Source organism: Galeopterus variegatus, unplaced genomic scaffold, assembly GCF_000696425.1.
Source record: "Galeopterus variegatus unplaced genomic scaffold, G_variegatus-3.0.2 Scaffold7420, whole genome shotgun sequence".
In the NCBI taxonomy this organism is placed as follows: Eukaryota; Metazoa; Chordata; class Mammalia; order Dermoptera; family Cynocephalidae; genus Galeopterus; species Galeopterus variegatus.
This window is the reverse complement of record NW_007733531.1, coordinates 10569-30706: the sequence shown is the minus strand read 5'-3', so window position 1 is coordinate 30706 and position 20138 is coordinate 10569. Positions and strand designations below refer to the sequence as shown.

The 20138-nt window shown below is 41.2% G+C and overlaps 2 protein-coding genes across 4 annotated transcripts in view; both read left to right on the top strand.

Annotated features, from left to right (window-relative positions):
• Positions 1-1322: 1322 nt before the first annotated feature.
• On the top strand, positions 1323-11779 carry ZNF620 (zinc finger protein 620). The gene is made up of 4 exons (XM_008591945.1): positions 1323-1486; positions 1983-2055; positions 7676-7829; positions 10378-11779. The coding sequence occupies exons 1-4, from the start codon at positions 1323-1325 to the stop codon at positions 11376-11378; spliced, it is 1392 nt and encodes a 463-aa protein (XP_008590167.1). The 3' UTR covers positions 11379-11779.
• The window catches only part of ZNF621 (zinc finger protein 621), a 23316-nt gene continuing 5185 nt past the window's right edge, over positions 2008-20138 (top strand). Inside the window, exons 1-3 of one of the 3 annotated variants that reach the window (XM_008591936.1) lie at positions 2014-2212; positions 8328-8441; positions 14660-14737. In XM_008591936.1, the coding sequence (XP_008590158.1) occupies positions 14714-14737 (24 nt within the window). In that variant the 5' untranslated portion in view covers positions 2014-2212; positions 8328-8441; positions 14660-14713. Of the gene's footprint in view, positions 2213-7783; positions 7830-8327; positions 8442-14659; positions 14738-20138 lie in introns of those variants that run through there. The other 2 variants (XM_008591937.1, XM_008591938.1) reach the window with 2 other exon arrangements.

Genomic DNA, 20138 nt, shown 5'->3' with positions numbered 1-20138 from the left:
GCGCGTTGGCACTCCCGCCGAGGGTTCAGCATTGTATGAGAGTTCCAATTCCAATACATCTTTGCCTACACTTGATGTTGTCTATATTTTAAATTTTAGCTATTCTAATAAGTGTGTAATGCTATCTCATTGTGGTTTTAATTTGTTTTTCCCTAATGACTAATAATGTTGAACATCTTTCATGTATTTAATTGTTTTCCACATCTCTTCTTTGGTGAAGTGTCTGTTCAAATCTTTTTTTGTGTGTGTGTAGGGGGGGTTGCGGCTAGCCAGTTGGGGATCCAAGCCCTTGATCTTGGTGTTATAACACCTTGCTCTAACCAGCTGAGCTAACTGGCCAGCCCTGTTCAAATCTTTTGCCCAATTATTTTTTTTTTTTATTGGCTTATTTTCCTATGAGTGAGTTTTAAGAGTCCTTTATATTTTTTTGGATACAAGTACTTTATTAGGGCTGGCCAGTTAGTTAGAGTGTGGTGTCAATAACACCAAGGTCCAGGGTTCGATCCCTTTTACTGGACTGCCGAAAAAAACCACACACACACACACACACACACAAACAAGTACTTTATTAGAATATGATTTGCAATATTGTCTTCCAGTCTGTGGCTTGTCTTTTTCATTCTCTTAAGAAGATTTTAATTTTTATCAAGTCCAATTTATCAATTTGTTCTACTGGTTGATACTCTTTAGAGTTTGTAGTGTATATGTTTATGTGCATCCACGTATGTGTGCTTATTCATGATAAATGTTCTATCATGATCAATATTCATGATATTGACAAGTTTAGAGAAGGGGCATTTTGCAAATGTCTGTTCTTATCATGCTATGGTTCCTGGAAACCTAATTAATCTATTTATAAAAATTGCTGTGCATAAATTTACAATGAAATTACTATAGATTTTATAAAATGGACTGTTTCTGTGGCAGGTAAATTCTCTGTGTTAGGCAGCCTCCACAATGGCCCCCAGTGATCCTCATATCCTGGCATTCAAGCCCTTGTGTATTTCATCCCACACTGAATCATGACTAATCTCTGATGAGAATGTATTAAGAAAATGATCATGCATGACTTCCAAAAACTGGGTCATAAAAGCTTCAGCCTTGGTCTCTAGGACTGCTCCCTTTGGGAGGAAGCCACATGCCATGTTGTAAAAACACTCTCATGGGAAGGAATTGAGGCTTCCTGCCAACAACCATCACCAACTTGCCAGTCATGTGAGTAAGCCACCTTAGACAAGGAAACAGGCAAAGAACTTGCTGCAGGTCACACACTAGTAAGCAGCGCAGCTAGGTTTCTGGACCAAGGTAGTCTGTGCACTCAAATGATACACATTGGGCCTTCTGAGACATGGGCCCCACTCTTCCCACGCAAACTCTTCCCACTGCAGCGCAGCTGCAGAACCCAAGCAGCTTTGGCATATGTGGATGAACGGTCCCCTCCGTACCTGGAAGGGCAGCCAGAGCGGCAAACATCAGAGAACCCTGGGTAATTCCTAGGATTGTAAGCATTCTGTGGCCTGAGCTGGCCGGAGGGCATCCCCCCGAAGGAGCTGTCGAGTGGGGGCGCTGCGGGACACAGCATGGGGCGGGCCACTCTGGCCCGTAGTATCGCTGGGAGTAGGGACGATGACAGTTGAGGCTGGGGTACAGTACCACAGAGACTGGCAACTTCCCGGGTTCCTAGGAAGAAAGGGAACGGAAAAAGGCACTTCCGGCCTAGCGTTTTCCCGAGAGCCCGCGGCAGGTGGTGTTCCCGTGCTGTCGGCGCGGGCGCCGCGCTGGCTGAGCCGGTCGCGGCGGAGCGGGGTTCGGGGGCCAGGTATGCGATTTGCTTCCCCGGGGTGTGCGCCACCCGGTTCTCCAACCCCTGTGCCCTTGGGGTAAGGGGGCGGCGGGACGGAGAGGGGCCCAGGTCGGACAGAGGGCCTTTGCGGGGTGGGAGGTGGCATCACTCTCACCCCTGCCTCTGTTTTTCCTTTCAGTCGGGCTTCTCCGGACCCCGAGGGAGTGTGTGAGGCGGAGACGCCAGTTATGCTCCAGACCCCCTGGCGCCAGGTGAGCGAGCATGCTCTCAGCCTCTTTTGCCCCTCTTTCTGGCCCTCCCTCCCTTTTGATGACAAGAGAGAGCAGGTGTCAGCTCTGCCTCCAGATCCTGAGTTGTGCGGGCCTGTGGCTTCCGTTGTGTATCTGTCACTGTGAGCGGGGTGGAGAGGTGAGAATGCCCAAACTAAGACACGATTGGGATGGAGAAAACGAGTGAATGTGGAAGAATTGATTGGAATACATTTGGCAATTGTGGCCAGCCCCCCTCCCCCAATTTTCTGAAAAGAGGAAATCTGCATCACTGCGTACAATGAAGGCCCCTTTTCACCCCTATCCACAAAATTAGGGAACTCTTCTCTTAAATAGAGCAATTCTAGTTGTTTTGTACATCCCATTCGATTTCCTGCATAGACAGGTCGTTAAGAATAAAGACAGTTTTACATCTTTCTTTACAGTGTAGACGCCTTTTGTTTCTTTTTCCTTGCCTCACTGCTCTGGTTAAAACCTTCATTTCAGTGTTGAATAGAAGTGCTGAGAGCAGATATCCTTGTTTTATACATGATCTTAGGGCAAAAGCATTCAGTCATCTTAAGTCTTATGTTCACTGTAGGTTTTTGTTTTTTGGTAAATGCCCTTTTTCAGGTTGAGTGTCTTCTATTCCTAGTTTGCTGAGAGTTTTTATCAGGAATGGAGGTTAGATTTTGAAAAATGTTTTTTCTGTCTCTGTTTAGATGATCATATGATTTTTCTTTCTTAGTTTGTAAATGTGGTGAATTACATTGGATTTTTTCAAATATTAAACCAACCCTGCATTCCTGGGATAAAACTGATATGGTCATGATGTATTATTCTCTTAACTATATGTTGGATTTGGTTTCTTAAAATTTTGTTTAGAATTTTTGAATCTATGTTCATAAGAAGTATTGTAATGCTTTTGTCCCATAGAATGAGAAACATTCCCTCCTTTTCAATATTTTGGAAGCATTTGTGTAGAATTGAAACATTTCTTCCTTAAATATTTGGTAGAATTCACCAGCGAAGCTATTTAGGCATGGAGTTTTTTCCTCATGAGGTTTTTAAATACAGTTTCAATTCTTTTGGTAGATATAGGGATACTCGTGTTCTATTCTTGAGGGAGTTTTGGTAATTTGTGTCTTTCAAGGAATTTATTCATTTTATCTAAGTCGTAGAAATTATTGACATGAAGTTATATATTTCCTTATTATCTTTTTATTATCTGCAGTGATGTCACTTTTTTATTACTAATATCAGTATCTGTGTGTTCTCTTTTTTCTGACCAATCTACCTAGAGGTTTGCAAATTTTCTTGATCTTCTCACAGAACCAGCTTTTGGCTTCATTAATTTTCTCTGTTTCTCTGTTTTCTATGTCATTAGTTTCCACTTTGATCTTTATTTTCTTTTGTCTGCTTACTTTGTGTTAAATTTGCTATTCTTTTTCTGGATTCCAAAGTTGAAGCTGAGGTCACTGATTTGAGACCTTTCTTTTCTGTTTTGTAACATAGGCATTTAATGCTATAAATCCCTCCCTGCTAAGTACTGTGTTAGCATCATCTTTCAAATTCTAGTACATTGTGTTTTCATTTTCATATAGTACAACATACATTTGACATTCTTTTATGATTTCTTCTTTGATCCATGTGTTTAGAAGTGTGTTATTTAGTTTCCAAATATTTGGGCATTTTCCAGGAGTCTTTCTGTAATATCAAATTTAATTCCATTTAGTCAGAGGACATATTTTGTATGATTTGCATAATTTTAATTTTATTAAGACTTCTTTCATGGCCCAGAATATCATCTGATCTTCATAAATGTTCTTTTACTCCTGAGAAGAATGTATGTTCTGCTGTTGTGGGATGGAGTGTTCTGTAAATGTCCATTAGGTCAAGTTGGTTAATAGTATCATTCACACCTGTTATAACCTTTTTGAGAGAGGGTATTGAAATTTTCAACTATACTTATGTATTTGTCTATTTCTCCTTACAATTTTATCAGTTTTTGCTTCATGTATTTTGAAGCTCTTATATTAAGTGCATATACATGTAGGATTGTTATGTCCTCATGGTAAACTGATTATTTTATGGTTAGGAATGGTATTCTTTATCTCTTAGTATTCTTTGCCTAGAAATCTACATTGTCTTATATTAATTTACCAACCCCAGCTTTCTTTTGGCTAGCATTGGCATAGTACATCTTTTTCCATCTTTTTGCTTTTATTTCTGTCTCTGTATTTAATGTAAATCTCTTGAAGATAGCAGATAGTAGGTTCTTGTTTTTTTAAAATCCAATCTGACAATGTTTGCCTTTTGGGATGTTTAGAGTATTCACATTTGATGTGGGATTGTATGGTTAGATTTGAGTCTCTCGTCTTCCTATTTGCTTCCTAATTGTCCCATCTGTTCTTTGTTCTCTTTTCTTTTTCCATCTTCTTTAGGATTAATGGTGTTTTTTTTTTTTTATGATTCCACTTTTTTTCTCTTTTGTTGGCTATGTATATACTGTAAGTCTTTTTCTTATTACTTTAGTGGCTGCTTTAGGGTTTGTAGTATACAAACACAGTTCATTTTCAAGTAATGTTATACCATTTCATGAGTAGTATGAAACCTTGTGATAGTATACTTCCATTTTTCACCTCAAGGCCTTTAAGTTATTGTCATGCATTCTACTATTACACATCTTGTGAATCCCACATTACATTGCTATTGTTTTTAGTCAATTAGTTTTTGTAGAGATTTAATACTTTAACAAATTCCTACATAGTTACCATTTCTTGTGCTCTTCATTCCACTGTGTGTATTTAGATTTCCATCTAGTATCATTTTCTTCCTTCCTGAAGGTCTTCTTGTAGTGTGTGGGTCTGCTGGTGGTGAATTCTTTCAGTTTCTGTATGTCTAAAGCATCTTTATTTTGCCTTTGTTTTTGAAAGATATTTTTGCTACATCTATAATTCTACGTTTTTCCCCCCCTTTCTGTATTTTAAAGATGTTGATCCACATCTTCTTACTTGTGTTGTTTCTGACAAGAAATCTGAAGTCATTTTTACACTTGTTCCTCTGTATATGTCTTTTTTCTTCTGACTTAAAAAACTGTATACTTTTTATCACTGATTTTGATCAGTTTGGTTATGATGTGCCTTGGTATAGTTCTCTCCTAAATTCTTGTGCTTTGGGTTTGGCTACCTTCTTGAATATGTGATTTTATAGTTTTTGTCAAGTTTAAAACATTTTTAGCCATTATTTCTTCAAAAATTTTTTGTCTCTCCTTCTTTGTCTTTTCAAAGACTCCAATTATCTGTATGTTAGGCTTCCTGAAGTTCTTCCACAGCTTACTAATGCTCTGTTCTTTTTGCCTTCCATCTTTTTTCTGTCTGTGTTTCTTTTTTTTTTTTTTTTTTTTTTTTTTAAAAAAGATGACCGGTAAGGGGATCTCAACCCTTGACTTGGTGTTGTCAGCACCACGCTCACCCAGTGAGCAAACCAGCCATCCCTATACAGGGATCCGAACCCGTGGCCTTGGTGTTATCAGCACCACACTCTCCCGAGTGAGCCACAGGCCGGCTCTCTGTGTTTCATTTTGATGAGTTTTTATTGTCATGCTTTCAAGTTCACTAGTCTTTTTTTTTCTACAGTGTCTAATTTGCTGTTAATCCCATGAAGTATATTTTTCATCTTTGACATTGTAGTTTTCATATCTAGAAGTTTGATTTGTATCTTCTTTAAAAATATGTCTTCCTTGTCTCTATTTAACTTTTGGGTATGTGGAATACACTTATAATAACTATTTCAATGTCCCTGTCTTTCTCTGCTAATTCTAGTATCTGTCAGTTCTGGGTTGGTTTTTGACTGATTGATTAATCTCCTCATTATGGGTCATGTATTCCTGCCTCTTCAAATGTCTGGTAATTTTTGATTGAATGCCAGGCATTGTAAATTTTACCTTGTTGGGTGCTAGATATTTTTATATTCCCATAAATATTGTGTGTTTTCTGGAATAAAGTTGAGTTGCTTGGAACCAATTTGATCCTTTCTGGTCTTGATTTTACGATTTGTTAGTAGAATCTGGAGTACTGATCAACCTAGGGATAATTATTCTCCAGTACTGAGAAAAGATTATTTTGAATGCTCTATCCAATGGCCCATGAGTTATGAGTTTTTTCAGTGTGGCTAGCAGAAATAGGCACTGTTTCCAACCCTGTGTGAACACTGGGCATTGTTCCCTTCAGTTCTTTCAAATGATCCTTTTTCTGGCCTGGGGTAGTTTTCTCATAGAGAAAACAGTGTGCTTATAGAGTATTTGTTGAATACCCTAAAGAGATCCTCTGCAGATAACTAGGATTCTCTCCCTGTGCAGCTTTCTCCTCTCTGGTATACTGTCCTATAAACTCTAGCTGCCTCGATCTCTTCAGACTCTACCAGGTAATCTGCCAGTCTGTGCTTCAGTTCCCTCTCTGTGTTGCAGCCTGGAAGTTCTTTCAAGATAGAAAGCTTAAGGAATCATAGGGCTCACTTCTTTGTTTCTCATCTCTCAGGGATCATTGTCCTTTGTTGCCTGATGTCCAGTATCTTGAAAACTGTTGTTTTATGTAATTTATCTGGTTTATTTTGGTTCAGGCAGGAAGGTAAATCTGATCCCTGTGACTCCGTCTAGGTGAAGAGTGTAAGATTTCCCTCAACATGTTGAAAACCATTACCCCTTTTACTTTTGCTATTTAGTCTGTTGCCATCCCTACTCACCAGTCTTCATATGTGTGTTTTTGCTTCTCTGAAAGCCTTTAGGATCTGTTTTGTGTTCTCATTTTTCTGAGTTTTCTCAATGATGTGCCTTTGTGTAGGTATTTTTTTATTCATTGTCCTAACTACTTTGTGGGTCCTCCCTCCTTGTGCTTTTTAAGCAGATAAGAGTATTTTATCAAGTTATAAAAAGCAGTGCATACTTTAAAAACCATAAGCTCATCCTTGGTTCTATGGTGTGAATTGGTTGGCTTTTTGTTGGTTTTCCTCTCTGCCAGCAGTTAAGTTTCATCCTTGTCTGCTCTTCTGTTTTAGTTACCACTCATCCATTTTGATGGGGATTTTTTTGTTGGTTTTTTTGGGTATTTTTTCTTTGGCAGCTGGCTGGTACAGGGATCTGAACCCTTGATCTTGGTGTTGCTGAACTCTTGATCAGCACCATGCTCTCCCAAGTGAGCTAATTGGGTAGCCCCATTCCTCCTTTTTCTACCTTCTAAAATTCTAACATCTCTTGTCTGCTTTGACTCTTCTCCTCTTGGGCCTTTGTATTATTGTTGCTTTAGTAGGGTTAGGGAGGGAGTGGAAATTAGTACAAAAGTGCTCTTGGCTATGTTTATGCATGTGTGCACACAAAACTTAAGTGCGGGAAGGAGCCAGAGGGACAGACAGGCACACAGAGCTGGGCACAGTGGAGGCAATGCACAGATCAGCAGGTGAAGGCAGTGCTGTTTGCTAGGGATGACCACAGAGGGGTGCAGGTGATAAGACCAATGCTAGCTGAGGGCTGGCAACTGGCAGGGCACTGCATAGCTGACTTTCACAATACCACTATACCCAGTAGGTCTCTGCCCCATTACTTAGGCTGTCCTTTGCCCTCTCACAGGGCTTGAGCAGGAATGTACTGTTTCAGGAGCCAGTGACCTTTGAGGATGTGGCTGTGTTCTTTACCCAGAATGAATGGGCCAGCCTGGACCCTGTGCAGAGAGCCCTGTACAGGGAGGTGATGCTGGAGAATTATGCAAATGTGGCTGCCTTGGGTAAGACATTTCTTCTCTTTGATGTTGCCCACTTCTGCCTTTTGAGCATCCTGGCTTCTTTCTTCCCTAGAACTTTGTGGGATCTCTAATAACCCTCACGAGAAGTCGTTCTGAAGTCTGAGGTTATGGGGTGGGACGGTTTTGTGTACCCAGGTTTCAAAATCAGCCATACTTCCAATCCTGGGAGGGGTAGTACCCCAAGCATGGAGGGAAATGTGGCATTCTTGGGAGCTCAGTAGAGCCCTTTGTGTGTCTTTTCCAAGTTTTCTGAAGACGACTTGGAACTTCCTCCTGTGAATGCAGAATTATTCTAGGATTCTGTCCCCTTTGTCAAATTTTCTGTCCTCTAAGATAGTCTCTAAGGCTGTTAAGTTTCTCCCTGACTTCACTTCATCTCTCCCTACCTGGCTCAGTACAGAAAGATAAAGAGGGTTGAGAGGGGACCCAGCTTCATGATTCCCTTTATCATTTTGTTCCTCTTTCATTCTTTCTGGGCAGCTTTTCCATTCACCAGACCTGTCCTGGTCTCCCAGCTGGAGCAAGGAAAACTGCCATGGGGTCTCAATCCCTGGGAACCTGTGGGCAGAGAAGCCCTCAGATGTGTCTGTTCAGGTGAGCATGAGAACCTACCAGCTGCCTTTTTTGCTTGGCCTGCTTTATTGTTTTCACATTTCAATATGTAAGAAGTGTGTCTTCTCTTGGGAGACTGTTTTTGTCCCTATGGGATCGTTACATGTGATTGAGTTCACAGTGGTAGGCTACCTCAAATGGGAAGGGCCCGTCTCTTCCAAAACAGGAAGAACATTTCTTTGCATGTTCATCTTTGCTTCTCTTCCTCATGACCTGCCAAAGGAGACTGTCTGTCTGCACTTAAACCAGATTTTTTCTTCCCTGTCACATTGAAACATTTTAATTTTTTTTACTAGTTTTTGCAAAGATGAGGATGTCAGATACCTTATGAGGAAAATAGGCTTCTTGCAGCCTGTCTGGCCACTGACATACCATAGAGTACATTATTTCTATGGAAAACTGAATTATAAGTTCCCAAACACTGACTTAACAAATTTAAAAAAATTCATTTTTATAATAGAAATTTTCAAACATATGCAAATACCAGCATAATGCAGCCCAAGTATCCCTCCCCCAGCCCCAATAGTCACCAATATCCTGCCATTCTTGTTTCTTCTTTCCCCCACAAATACGTAAAAAAATCTTTTTTTTTTTTTTAAGATGACCGGTAAGGGGATCTCAACCCTTGGCTTGGTATTGTCAGCACCACGCTCAGCCAGTGAGCAAACCGGCCATCCCTATATAGGATCTGAACCCGGGGCCTTGGTGTTATTAGCACCGCACTCTACCGACTGAGCCACGGGCCGGCCCAAAAAAATCTTTTTAACAGATGAACTTTTGAAGTAAAACTTGTTGTAATTAGAGGTGAATGGCCTCTTCATTTTCAGAGTTGTGGATATGAGAATTAAAAGTAACAACATGGTGTATTTTCTTGCCTTTCTTATTCTGCTTCACCCTTTCTCTGCCTGTTAAAATTTCCTGTGCTCTTGACACTCTTTGCAGAGAATGCTCATTACTGATGTACCCTCCCCCAGCCTTGTGTTATAATTGTGCCTTTCTGGATATGATGCCAGGACTTCAGGTTATTCTGGTAAAATATTTTCTAAACAATTTGCTTGTGAACACATTAGATTTTGCCCTGGCCCATTGCTGAAGATTATATTAGTCTGCGAAAGTCTTCAATAGTGGAAGGAAAGTAGCCTTTGTTTTTTATTTTTTAGTACAATAGTTTAGGATTTCACATTCCATACTGTTATATTAAACTGTACACATATCCTGTATGACCTTTTAGGAAAAAGAGCAAGAGTCTCATTACCTGGTTCTCTTTGAGACTATGTTCATTCTTGGGAGGGTTCTTCATATTTCCAGTACTCTTCTGTTTTAGAGGCAAGCCTGTAAGCCTTTTCCTTTCCTTCTGGATGCTGTAGTATTTGCCATGCATAGTCCCGAGCCACAGCCTAGGAGCCTGCTGCTTTATTAGAACCAATTTCATGACAGATCAGTTCTCTTTTCAAAGATTATGATATGGATAATGCTTTTATTTGAAAAAAAAAAAAGTAGCTGTTAAGGAATTTTAGCCTGTGGGGCCCTTTGTAGTGCTTGAGCTGCTCAACCTACCCCTTCTCCCATCTTGGGTATCTATTCATCATTTCTCTAGGTCTACCCCTTTATCCACCTCATTCACTTTTCTCTTGGTCTTTCTGCCCTAGTTAACAGTCTTTGCTGTTTTCCAGTCTTTACAGTCTTTATGGGCATGCCTCCTGGCCGCTTTGTTTGCCTCTCTCACATAGGGACCTCATGTCACTTGTGGAGCTCTGCTGTGTGGTGACTTTAGGTAGCCATTTGATCAGCACAATGGAAAATATCCTTATACTCAGGGCAAATTACAATCAGTTGATTCTGCTTCCTCTTTAGCACAGGTATTTTCTTTTTGTGATATCAGGGGCTGACACATGTGTTTTTTTGTGTGTGATATTAGGGGGTGAGACCAGAACTGAGAAGGAAGAATTAACTCCAAAGGAACCTATTTCTAAAGAAACAGAGTCCCACAGACTGGCCTTGGGAAGGCTGCCAGGGAATGCTCCCCAGCATCTTGACTTTGGGAGCAGTCTAGAGCAGCCCCATAGTCACTGGATAGTTAAGAAGACAAAGAGGAGGGATTTCACAGATGGGTTAGCTGGGCATCATGAGGCCTCTGCTGTTGAGAGTGAAGAAAAGTATAAGAAATTAAGAAAAAATGTTAGTGTCAGCATACGACTCACTACAGATCAGATAATTCCTAGTAGTCAGATAACTTATGAATGTGGAAAATGTGACAGATATTTCAGTCGAATGGTGGACTTCCACCAACATCAGAGATGTCACACTGGTGAAAAATCTTTTGAATGCAAAGAATGTGGAAAAGACTTTAGATATAACTCATTACTTATTCGGCATCAGATAATTCACACTGGAAAGAAACCATTTAAATGTAAAGAATGTGGGAAAGGTTTAAGTTCAGACACAGCCTTGATTCAGCACCAGAGAATCCACACTGGAGAAAAGCCTGATGAGTGTAAGGACTGTGGCAAGGCCTTCAGTAGCAGCTCAGTCTTCCTTCAGCACCAGAGGTTCCACACTGGAGAGAAACTCTATGAATGTAATGACTGTTGGAAAACTTTCAGTAGTAGCTCAAGCTTCATTGTCCATCAGCGAATGCACACTGGAGAGAAACCCTACAAGTGTAAAGAGTGTGGGAAACGGTTAAGCTCCAACACAGCCTTGACTCAGCATCAGCGAATTCACACTGGGGAGAAGCCCTTTGAATGTAAGGAGTGTGGGAAGGCATTCAATCAGAAAATAACCCTGGTTCAGCATGAGCGAGTTCACACTGGTGAGAAACTGTATGTGTGTAAGGTGTGTGGGAAAACCTTCAGCTGGTGCGGAAGATTCATTCTGCATCAGAAAGTGCACACTCAGAAGACACCTGTCCAGACATAGGGCTATTCACAGGCTCATTGTGCCTGTCTTTGTGTTTCCCTATTTTCTTGCTCTTTGTTAGTGTCCTCCTGTCCTTTCTGGACTGTGCTGACTCTTAACTCTACACCTTTGTTCCCACGGCTCTGCATATGTGGAATGGTCACTTCTCTTCCTGTCCCAGTAGTATGTTTAATTCAGACTTTTCACTTCTATCTAGAAACCTTCCTCAAATTCACTGTCTGCCCAACATAAACTCTCTTTAAAGTTAGGAGACAAAAAACAAAAAAAACCCAAAACACAAACCCCCAAACTTACGAACATAAAAGGAAATGTAAGTTTCCAGATTGAAAGGATACACTGAGTGCTCAGCAAGATGGATTGTGGGGAAACCTATATTAAAGCACATCCCTGAATTATCAAAATACCAAGTTTATTTATTTTTAAATGTTTTGTTTGTTTTATCATTACATACTGTAAACGTTTTTTGTGGCCTTTTACCAAAATACCAAGTTTAAAGAAGAGATCCTTAAAAGTTTCTAGAGAGAGAAAACAAAAGATCGGAAATAAGAATGGCATCAGATTTCTCAACAGCAACCATGAAAGTTAGATGACAGTGGTGTATGCTTTCAAAATTATGAGGGAAAATGATTTTCCCCCAGAACTCTATATACTCAAGTGTGAGTATAGAAAAAGGCATTTCAGACCATTTAGATTTGAAACTTTTATCTCCCATGTATCCTTCCGCACTAAATAAGGGTTAAACCAGTAAATTAAAAGATAGATATGTGGATACCCTATTACAATCTGTATATCAGAAGCCTCCTAAACTCAAAAACAGAGGGGCCCTGTCCATCTGGAGCCAGACACATCTTGGAGGGCGCAAGCTTTGAGACCTACCTCAGGTGCAGTGCCTATCCATCCTGCTTTGCAGTTACTCTTCACTACTCAGTTGCAGTCTGTGCCTTTGCAAAAGTCCGTGTATAATGCCCTTTGAGACAGATGCAAGGCCCTATATGTCTTACATTTATCCATCTCATTGCTGTTCCAAGTGACCTCAAAGCAGGAAGTGTTTCCTTGCAACATCGTGTAGTTATTTATTTTTTTTTATGATCATGGAAGAACTGATCATTATTTTCTGTGGAAATAAGGAAAGATATACATGTGTTCTGTTTTAACATTCACTTAAACATTCTGCAGACAGCTTGATTTTGCCCATTGAAGGAAACGGAGGGTAGTGGTTAATAATAGGGAGCCAGGCAGACTTCGGTTTGGTCTGTAAACTTGGTTAAGTTACAGAAACTGTGTACTAATTTTCTTATCTGCAAAATGGAGATGATAACCTACCTCAACCTACCCCATAGGACTGTGTTGAGGATTAACTGCATTAATTAACACATGTAGAAGTGCTTCGGACAGTGGTGCATAATAAATAATCAGAAGCGTTACCTATTATAATAAGGCCTTTCATAAGTTCTGACCTGTGTGTACAGGAAACAATCACCACAATCAAGATAATAAACATAGCCATCACCCCCAAAACTTTGCTTGTGCCCCTTCATAATCCCTCCTGGCCCTCCACAAGCAACCACTGTTTGCTTTTCATCACTTTGGATTAACTTTTTGTAGTATTTTACGTAAATGTTACCACATTGTATGTAGTCTTTATTTTTTTGGTCTGGTGTCTTTCACTCAGCATAATTATTTTGAGATTCATCCCTGTTGTTGCATACGTCAATAGTTTATTCCTTTATATTGCTGAGAAGTATTCCATCGTATGAATATGCCACAATTTGTTTATCCATTCACCTGTTGATGGCCAGTTGTTTCCAGTTTTTGGCTTTTACAAATAAAGCTGCTATTTCTGTCCAAGGTTTTATAAGGACGTATGCTTTCACGTGTCTTGGGTAAATACCAGGAGTGGAATGGCTAAGACATAAGGTAGGTATATATTTAACTTTTTGAGAATTTTCAAAACTTCTCCCAAAGTGGTTGTGCCATTGTACATTCCCGTACATTCCCACTAGCATTGTATTAGAGTTGTTAATCTACCCTAAAAGGACCCACAGACGTCTGTTTAGGTCTTGGAAAGAGAGAGAGCTCAAAGGGCAGTTGGAAACCGTAGCTTTCCTGAAGGCTGTCCCGCCTTGGACCAAAGCAGGATCCTTGGCTTGGGCCACCTATAGATGATACAACTGGCACCATTCTCCCCACACGTGCAGAGCCCAGGCTTCCGGTGACTCACGGAGTAAAGGCGGTGACAGCTGAGGGGCCTCACCTGCCTAGAAGCCAAGGTCTGGGTAGAGCCAGCCGCATCAGTGCCGCGACACCCAGCGAGGCATTGCCAAAGGGTGCGCAGGAGGAAGCCCTGCGGGGAGTGTCGCAGTCCGGCGCCTGCCACTATCCGCTCAGCGGACAGCAGCACGCGGCGTCTTCCGCGGGGCGGGGAGAGTCACGTGGGGCCGGACCGCCGGGACGACCGAGATGGGCGACCTCCGGGCGGCCTAGAGGGCCCTCGGGCGCGCTCGTGCTTCCGGGTCGGCTTTAAGTGACCAGTTTCTAGGTATTCGGGGAGCAAAAGCGTGGGTTTCAGCGAGTTCTACGTGCCAGGTCCTGCCGGTGCCGGCTTCCTTGCTGCCCCTGTAGGCCTCTCAACTCCCCTTCCCCTGAACTCGGTTCTGATGGCGGCCCGTCCCTCCCTCACCCGGAGCTTGGGCGTCCGGGCCCCGCAGAAGCTGCCGGAGGTGGCTGCACGGCCTTTTGGGGTCCGGGTCCCGCTCCTTGCCACCGACTCATGATCTTTTCTGCCCTAAAGAGCTTGTCCCGACAACCTCCCGCGCCCGGTACTGACGTTTCTGATGTTTGGGGTCTTCTGCTTCCCCGGGTGGTCTGTCTCTGGTCAGCATCACTCCCTGGGACACTGAGTATTTACCCTCAATCCTCATTCAGCCACCCCTGTTACTCCTCTCCACAGGCATCCTTTTTTGGGTCACTCCTATGGTCCCTGTAAGCATTCTGTAAGCTCTCTACGTTTTTACAGACCCAACAACGTAGGCAGGGATTTCTTGGATTCCTCAATCGACTCCGTGTGAATGGGCTCAGGAATGCTCTTCGGATGGAGGATTGTCCTGAGGACAAGGCAGAGCAATTCATAAGGAGGTTGGGGGGCGATCAGTGTGGAAGACAGAGAGGAGTCTAATAGAGTCTTTCCAATGTGCCGGAAATGTGGAGACTGGGAGGGCCATAGGTGGCTGTGGGTGATGCAGGCAGAGTTCATAGCACTCATGGCTCTTTTCGCTTCTAAGGATCTTGCTTTTCCAAATCCAGAAGACAGTGTGTGAAGCCAGGGGACGTCAGCCATGCTCCAAACAACTTGGCCTCAGGTATGCTGAGCTTTATTTCAGTCATTTTACTCGTGTTAGCTGTCAGGTAATTAGGAAAGGAGAAAGCCTAACTTGGCCAAGCTATAGTTTCACCTTTGATTCTATCACCAGGGCTATGGCAGATGTAAATACGTGGTGGTGGAAATAAGAGTTTTGTGTATCGTGGTGAGTTTGGATGTGTATTTTTAAGTGGAAGAAAGGGGATCCAAGCCAAGAAATTCTCTCTAAATGTGGAAATTCAGATCATGTTCTATAAAATCAACCACTTGATTTCATTGAAGACCTTGCCCCACAAATTGTGGATGTGTCTCAGACAGACCAGCATTCTTTCAATAGTCATTTTATAAATGCTAGATGCAAAGGCCCGGAAGTGTGGGGAAAAGGTGGATGTTTCCTAGAAAGAGGAAAAGGTCAGAGGAAGTGCTTTAATATGAGGTGAGAGAAGTAGGCTTGGGTACTGTAGGTCATGGTGAAGACTTTGGTTTCTGTTCTGGGTTAAGTGGGAAGGCACTGAAGAGTTTTAAGCGAGTGTGTGTGTGTGTGTGTGTGTGTGTGACATGGTTGAATTTGTATATTAAAAAGCTTTTTCCAGCCCTTAGTGATGAATTGGTTGTTGAAGGATGTGAATCAATTAAGAGGATATTGCAGTCCAGGTGACAGAGTAATTTTTAAAATAGTCATTATTTTTTAAAGCAATTTTAGGTTCATAGCAAAAATGAGTAGAAGGTACAGAGATTTCCCATATCCTCCCTGCCCCCACACATGCATATACGAAGGTACTTCAAAAAATTCATGGAAGGATTTGTATTATCTTTTAATCCCATTTTTTCACGAATATTTTGAAGCACCCTGGTACAAGTTCTGATGCAAGTTTAGATACAAGTTCTGATATCAGCACTATGTCAATGTCTTTAAAAGAATGGAGATGGTTTCCTTATTCTCTGGTATGTCCTAAATAGCATATAAAATTTGATTCCAAAATAACTCATCCCTGAAACAATTTAAAGCTGGCAATTTTTAAAAAAAAGACTTTATTTTTTAGAGCAGTTTTAGGTTCACAGCAAAATTGGTCAGGAAGCTCAGAGAGTTCCCGTATATCTCCTGCCAGTACACATGCCCAGCCTCCCCTATTCTGAACGTCCTGCAGCACCGTGGTACATTTGTTACAATTGATGAACATGTGTTGACACGTCATTATCACCCTAACTCCATAGTTTACATTAGAGTTCACTCTTAGTGTTGTACATTCTATACATTTACACAAATGGACAATGACATGTATCCACCATTAAAGTATCATACAGAATAGTTTCACTGCCCTAAAAATCTGCTATGCTCTGTCTATTCATCCTTCTCTTCCCCATAAATCCTGACAACTATTGATCTTTTTACTTTCTCCATAGTTTTCCCTTTTCCATAATGTCATGTAGTTGGAATCATGCAGTATGTAGCCTTTTCAGATTGGCTTCTTTCACTTAGTAATATGCATTTGAGGTTCTTCCGTGACTTTTCATGGCTTGATAACTCATTCCTTTTTAGCACTGAATAATATTTCATTGTTTGGATATTTCATTGTTTATTTATCCATTAACCTAGTGAAGGACATCTTGGTTACATCCATGTTTTAGCAATTATTAATAAAGCTGCTATAAATTTTGACATGCAGGGTTTTTTGTTGATATTAGTTTTCAGCTCCATTGGTTAAATACTGACAAGTGCAATTGCTGGATTGTATGGTAGGAGTATGCTTAGTTTTGTAAGAAATTGCCAAACTGTCTTCCAAAGTGGTTTTTCATTTTTGTTCCCATCAGCAATGAATGGGAGTTCCTGTTGTTCCACAACCTGACCAGCAGTTGGTGTTGTCAGTGTTTTGGATTTTGGACATTCTATTAGGTGTGTAGTGCTATCTCATTGTTGTTTTAATTTGCAATTCCCTAATGCCATGTAGTGTTGAGCATCTTTTCAAATACCTGTTTGCCAACTGTATGTTTTCTTTGTTGAAGTGTCTGTTCAGGTCTTTTGCCCAGTTTTTAATTGGGTTTTTTGTGAGAGTTTTTTGTAGTGCCTTATCAGGTACGTGTTTTGCAAGTACTTTCTCCCAGTCTGTGGCTTGACTTCTTATTTTCTTGGCATATTGCCCTTTTAAAGTATGGTTCAATCCTCCTTCACCTTTCTTTTCTTTCATTCATTTTTTTTTTTTTCCCTAAAATGAGTTGGTTGGTATTTCACATATACTTTTTTAGATGACTTTAAATGATCTCCTATCCCTGCACAAATCTCACAGAATTTTTCTGGGGGTGTTGCATTGCCTCCCACGGATTTGTCACCTCTCTTCCCCTGGGTGATGGAGCTGCAAAGGATTACTCGAAGCCCATCTCTTCTGAGCAGTGAGAGACCCTGAAGGGGTTAATTTCCCAGAACCCTCAAGAGAGAGGCATTCCTTCCTTTTGGGAAATTAACCACGAATTGGGGTTCTTGCCCCACATTTACTCTCCAGACCAGGAAGTTACAGGAAAAGAACATAGGTGGGGTTATGGCCAATTATAGTTTAACAGAAGAGGCTGGTAACATTCAGTAAAGTAAGCAAAGTGACATTCCATAATGCAATTTGCAAAAGGTTAAGTCAATCCACCAACAAAAGCTTGATCTTAGCAAACACTGTTTTTCCCTACAGCAATTTTCCAGTGTCTTTACATATCAGTCAGTAACTTGTCTGTCCTTGAGCCAGCAGCCTTGCTGTGCTACAATTCTTTATCTTACAACAGAGACTTTAGCCTGGGGAAAATTTCCTGTCTTTTGCAAGGTTAACATTTCTATATGTACTTTTAAGAAGTTAGGGTAAACCTGAAACTCCAGGGCTTTGTAGGCCCTGTGAAATACATTTGCTTTATAAATATTGGTATATTCCACATGGGGGAGTGGATTTTATCAAATTCATAGGTGAATTTGGAGATAATTGACTTCTTTACAAATTTGATTCTTCCCATTTAGCAACACTGTATGTTCCAATTTATTCAGTTCTTCTCTTATGTATCTTAGTAAACATTTAGTTTTCTTCATCTTGGTCTTGCACAATTCTGTTAGATCTATTTTTAGCTATTTTTATATGAATGGCATCTTATTTTCTCTCACTATGTTTTACAATTATTTATGATGGTATTTAGGAAGGCTAATAATTTGGTTGACTTCTCCTATATAAAGATAACCTAATGAATTAATTTGTCAGTTCTAAATGTTTTTAGTTTATTCTCTTGGCTCTTAGATATCTTTAGGCAGATAGTTATTTCATCTGCAAACAAAGATATTTATGTTTATTTCTTTCCTGTATTTATACTCTTTTTCTGTCTTTTGTAGAAAGTGAAACTTCAGCTCATGGTAAATTATCAGGTGTCAATTTTGGTGGATAGGCTCTGGCATTTCACGGTTAAGGTGGTATTTGCTGTTGGTTTCTCACACTCTTCATACGTTTAAAAATTTTTATTTACGGTCAAACCACTTTTGAAATTAATAATTTTAGCAAATGTATATTAAGCATCTAGTACATGCCAGGCACTGTACTGTGTGCTAATAAATCAACAGTGACAAAACAGAATTCTTGCCTCATGGAATTGCATTCTGGTAGGGAGAGATAGACAATAAACAATATAATATGCTAGATAATGAAAAATACTGTAGAGAAAAGTAAAATATATCCCCAACCCAACTGCCTTAAATCAAAAAGTTTTTCTTTTAATATTAGTTGTTTTTTAGGATTCAAGAAACTTGGGAATATTTGATGGCCAGTGGGAAGGACAATCTCTTCCTTGCCCTGGGGAGGAAGAGGTTGATGGTGGTAGGCTGGGAAGAGGAAGTTGTGAGAGAAACCCTGGAGATGTTAGGGAGTAAGGTTTGACTTGCTGTAAGTGGAGGTGAAATTTGGTTTCACCTGTGAGCCTGTGGCTGCTGTCCTCAGAAGGCCTTAAAGTCTTGCTTTTGAAGCAGTGATTACTCACAGGACAGGATTCAGTCTGCTGTTTGGATTTTTGGCTTGCACTATTTTGAGGACTCTTTAGATTTCATCATTGCCCAGTTTAAAGGCTAGCTCTCCCTTTGAGGAGTGTCTAAATTTGATCCTTTTCTTTCAGTGATTCTTTTAGAACTGAGTTCCCCAATTGCTCTAGTTTTGAAAGGACCCTCTCATAAAGACCTGCATGTAACCAGAAGAGCTGCTGTGAGAGGTTTGAGTTGGCAGAATGTATCCTTGGTGTACACTTCTTCCCTGCTTCCTCCAAGAGGAGTAACAGTAGCGTTCCCTTCTCCTTGTTCCCCTGTGCCCACTCTGGTGCACAGGCTGCCTTAAGGGCTGCCAGGAGTCAGAATGTGACATGCATGAGTTAGGTGCTTGGCTGTAGCCCCTGATGGTAGATATTTTCATTTTCAGAGGCTGAAAAGAACAATGCTGACTGCATAGGGTAGTGGGAATCTCCTAGGAGGTGGGGTCATCTGTGGGGGGTGGGGTGGGCATCAAGGCTCACCTACTGTGATGCATAAGCTGTGAAACCCCTCCAGGATGAGAACCTACTCTCTGTGGTCTGCATTATTCTGACTATAGAAGCAGAGAAAGTAGCCAGTAGACAAATTCCGGGACTGCTCTGGGGCATTATGGAAGGTTTAGAGACTCTAGCTCCCAGGGTGATGTGTGCCATTTTTAAATGACCTGCAATCCACATTGGGGGAGGGGGCCCATGTAGCCTGGAGGAAGTATGGTAAAGATGGACTGAATACTGATTTGGGGGAGTTTGAGAAGCTGTTCTCCAAATTTGGGGCAGCACCAGTTTCTGATGAGGGTCAAGGTTTAGCCATGTTTTTGGAGAAGTTCGTGAGCCCTGTTGGGAGACAGCTTGGTGTGTGGGAAGAGCCCAGGTTTGCTGTTTGAAAGATCTGGGTTGAAGTCCCAGCACTATCACTTTCTGGCTGTGTGATCTTGGGCAAAGTAATTTACCTTCCTGAACTTTAGGTTCATCATTCGAAAAATGGGAGTAATAATTCTTACCTCACAGGTGTGTTGTAACAATTAAATGAAATACAAGATTTACAATCACCCATATAAGAGCCTGGTGTACAGGGGCTAATCAACAAGTATTAGTTCCCTTCACTCTCGGGAAGATGGAGATGGCCCCAGGGGGAGGCAGAGAAGGGCAAACCTAGTGAAGAGGACAGCATAGGTGCAATGGAGCTCAGAAGACTTGGGAGGTGGGTCGGCCTGTGGCTCACTTGGGAGAGCGTGGTGCTGACAACACCAGTCAAGGGTTAAGATGCCCTTACTGGTCATCTTTTTTTTTTTTTTTTTTTTTTTTTTTTTTAAAAAAAAAAAGAGGGGGGAAAAATTTGGCCCCGGGGAAGGGACTTTCCAAACTTGTTT

Excerpts from the sequence above, each read along its gene's own strand:
- ZNF620 (XM_008591945.1), top strand. The coding sequence starts at position 1,323 with ATGATACACATTGGGCCTTCTGAGACATGGGCCCCACTCTTCCCACGC. Across the intron at positions 1,487-1,982 it reads CAAACATCAGAGAACCCTGG|TCGGGCTTCTCCGGACCCCG; the intron begins GTAATTCCTAGG and ends TTTTCCTTTCAG. Across the intron at positions 7,830-10,377 it reads TGCAAATGTGGCTGCCTTGG|GGGGTGAGACCAGAACTGAG; the intron begins GTAAGACATTTC and ends GTGTGATATTAG.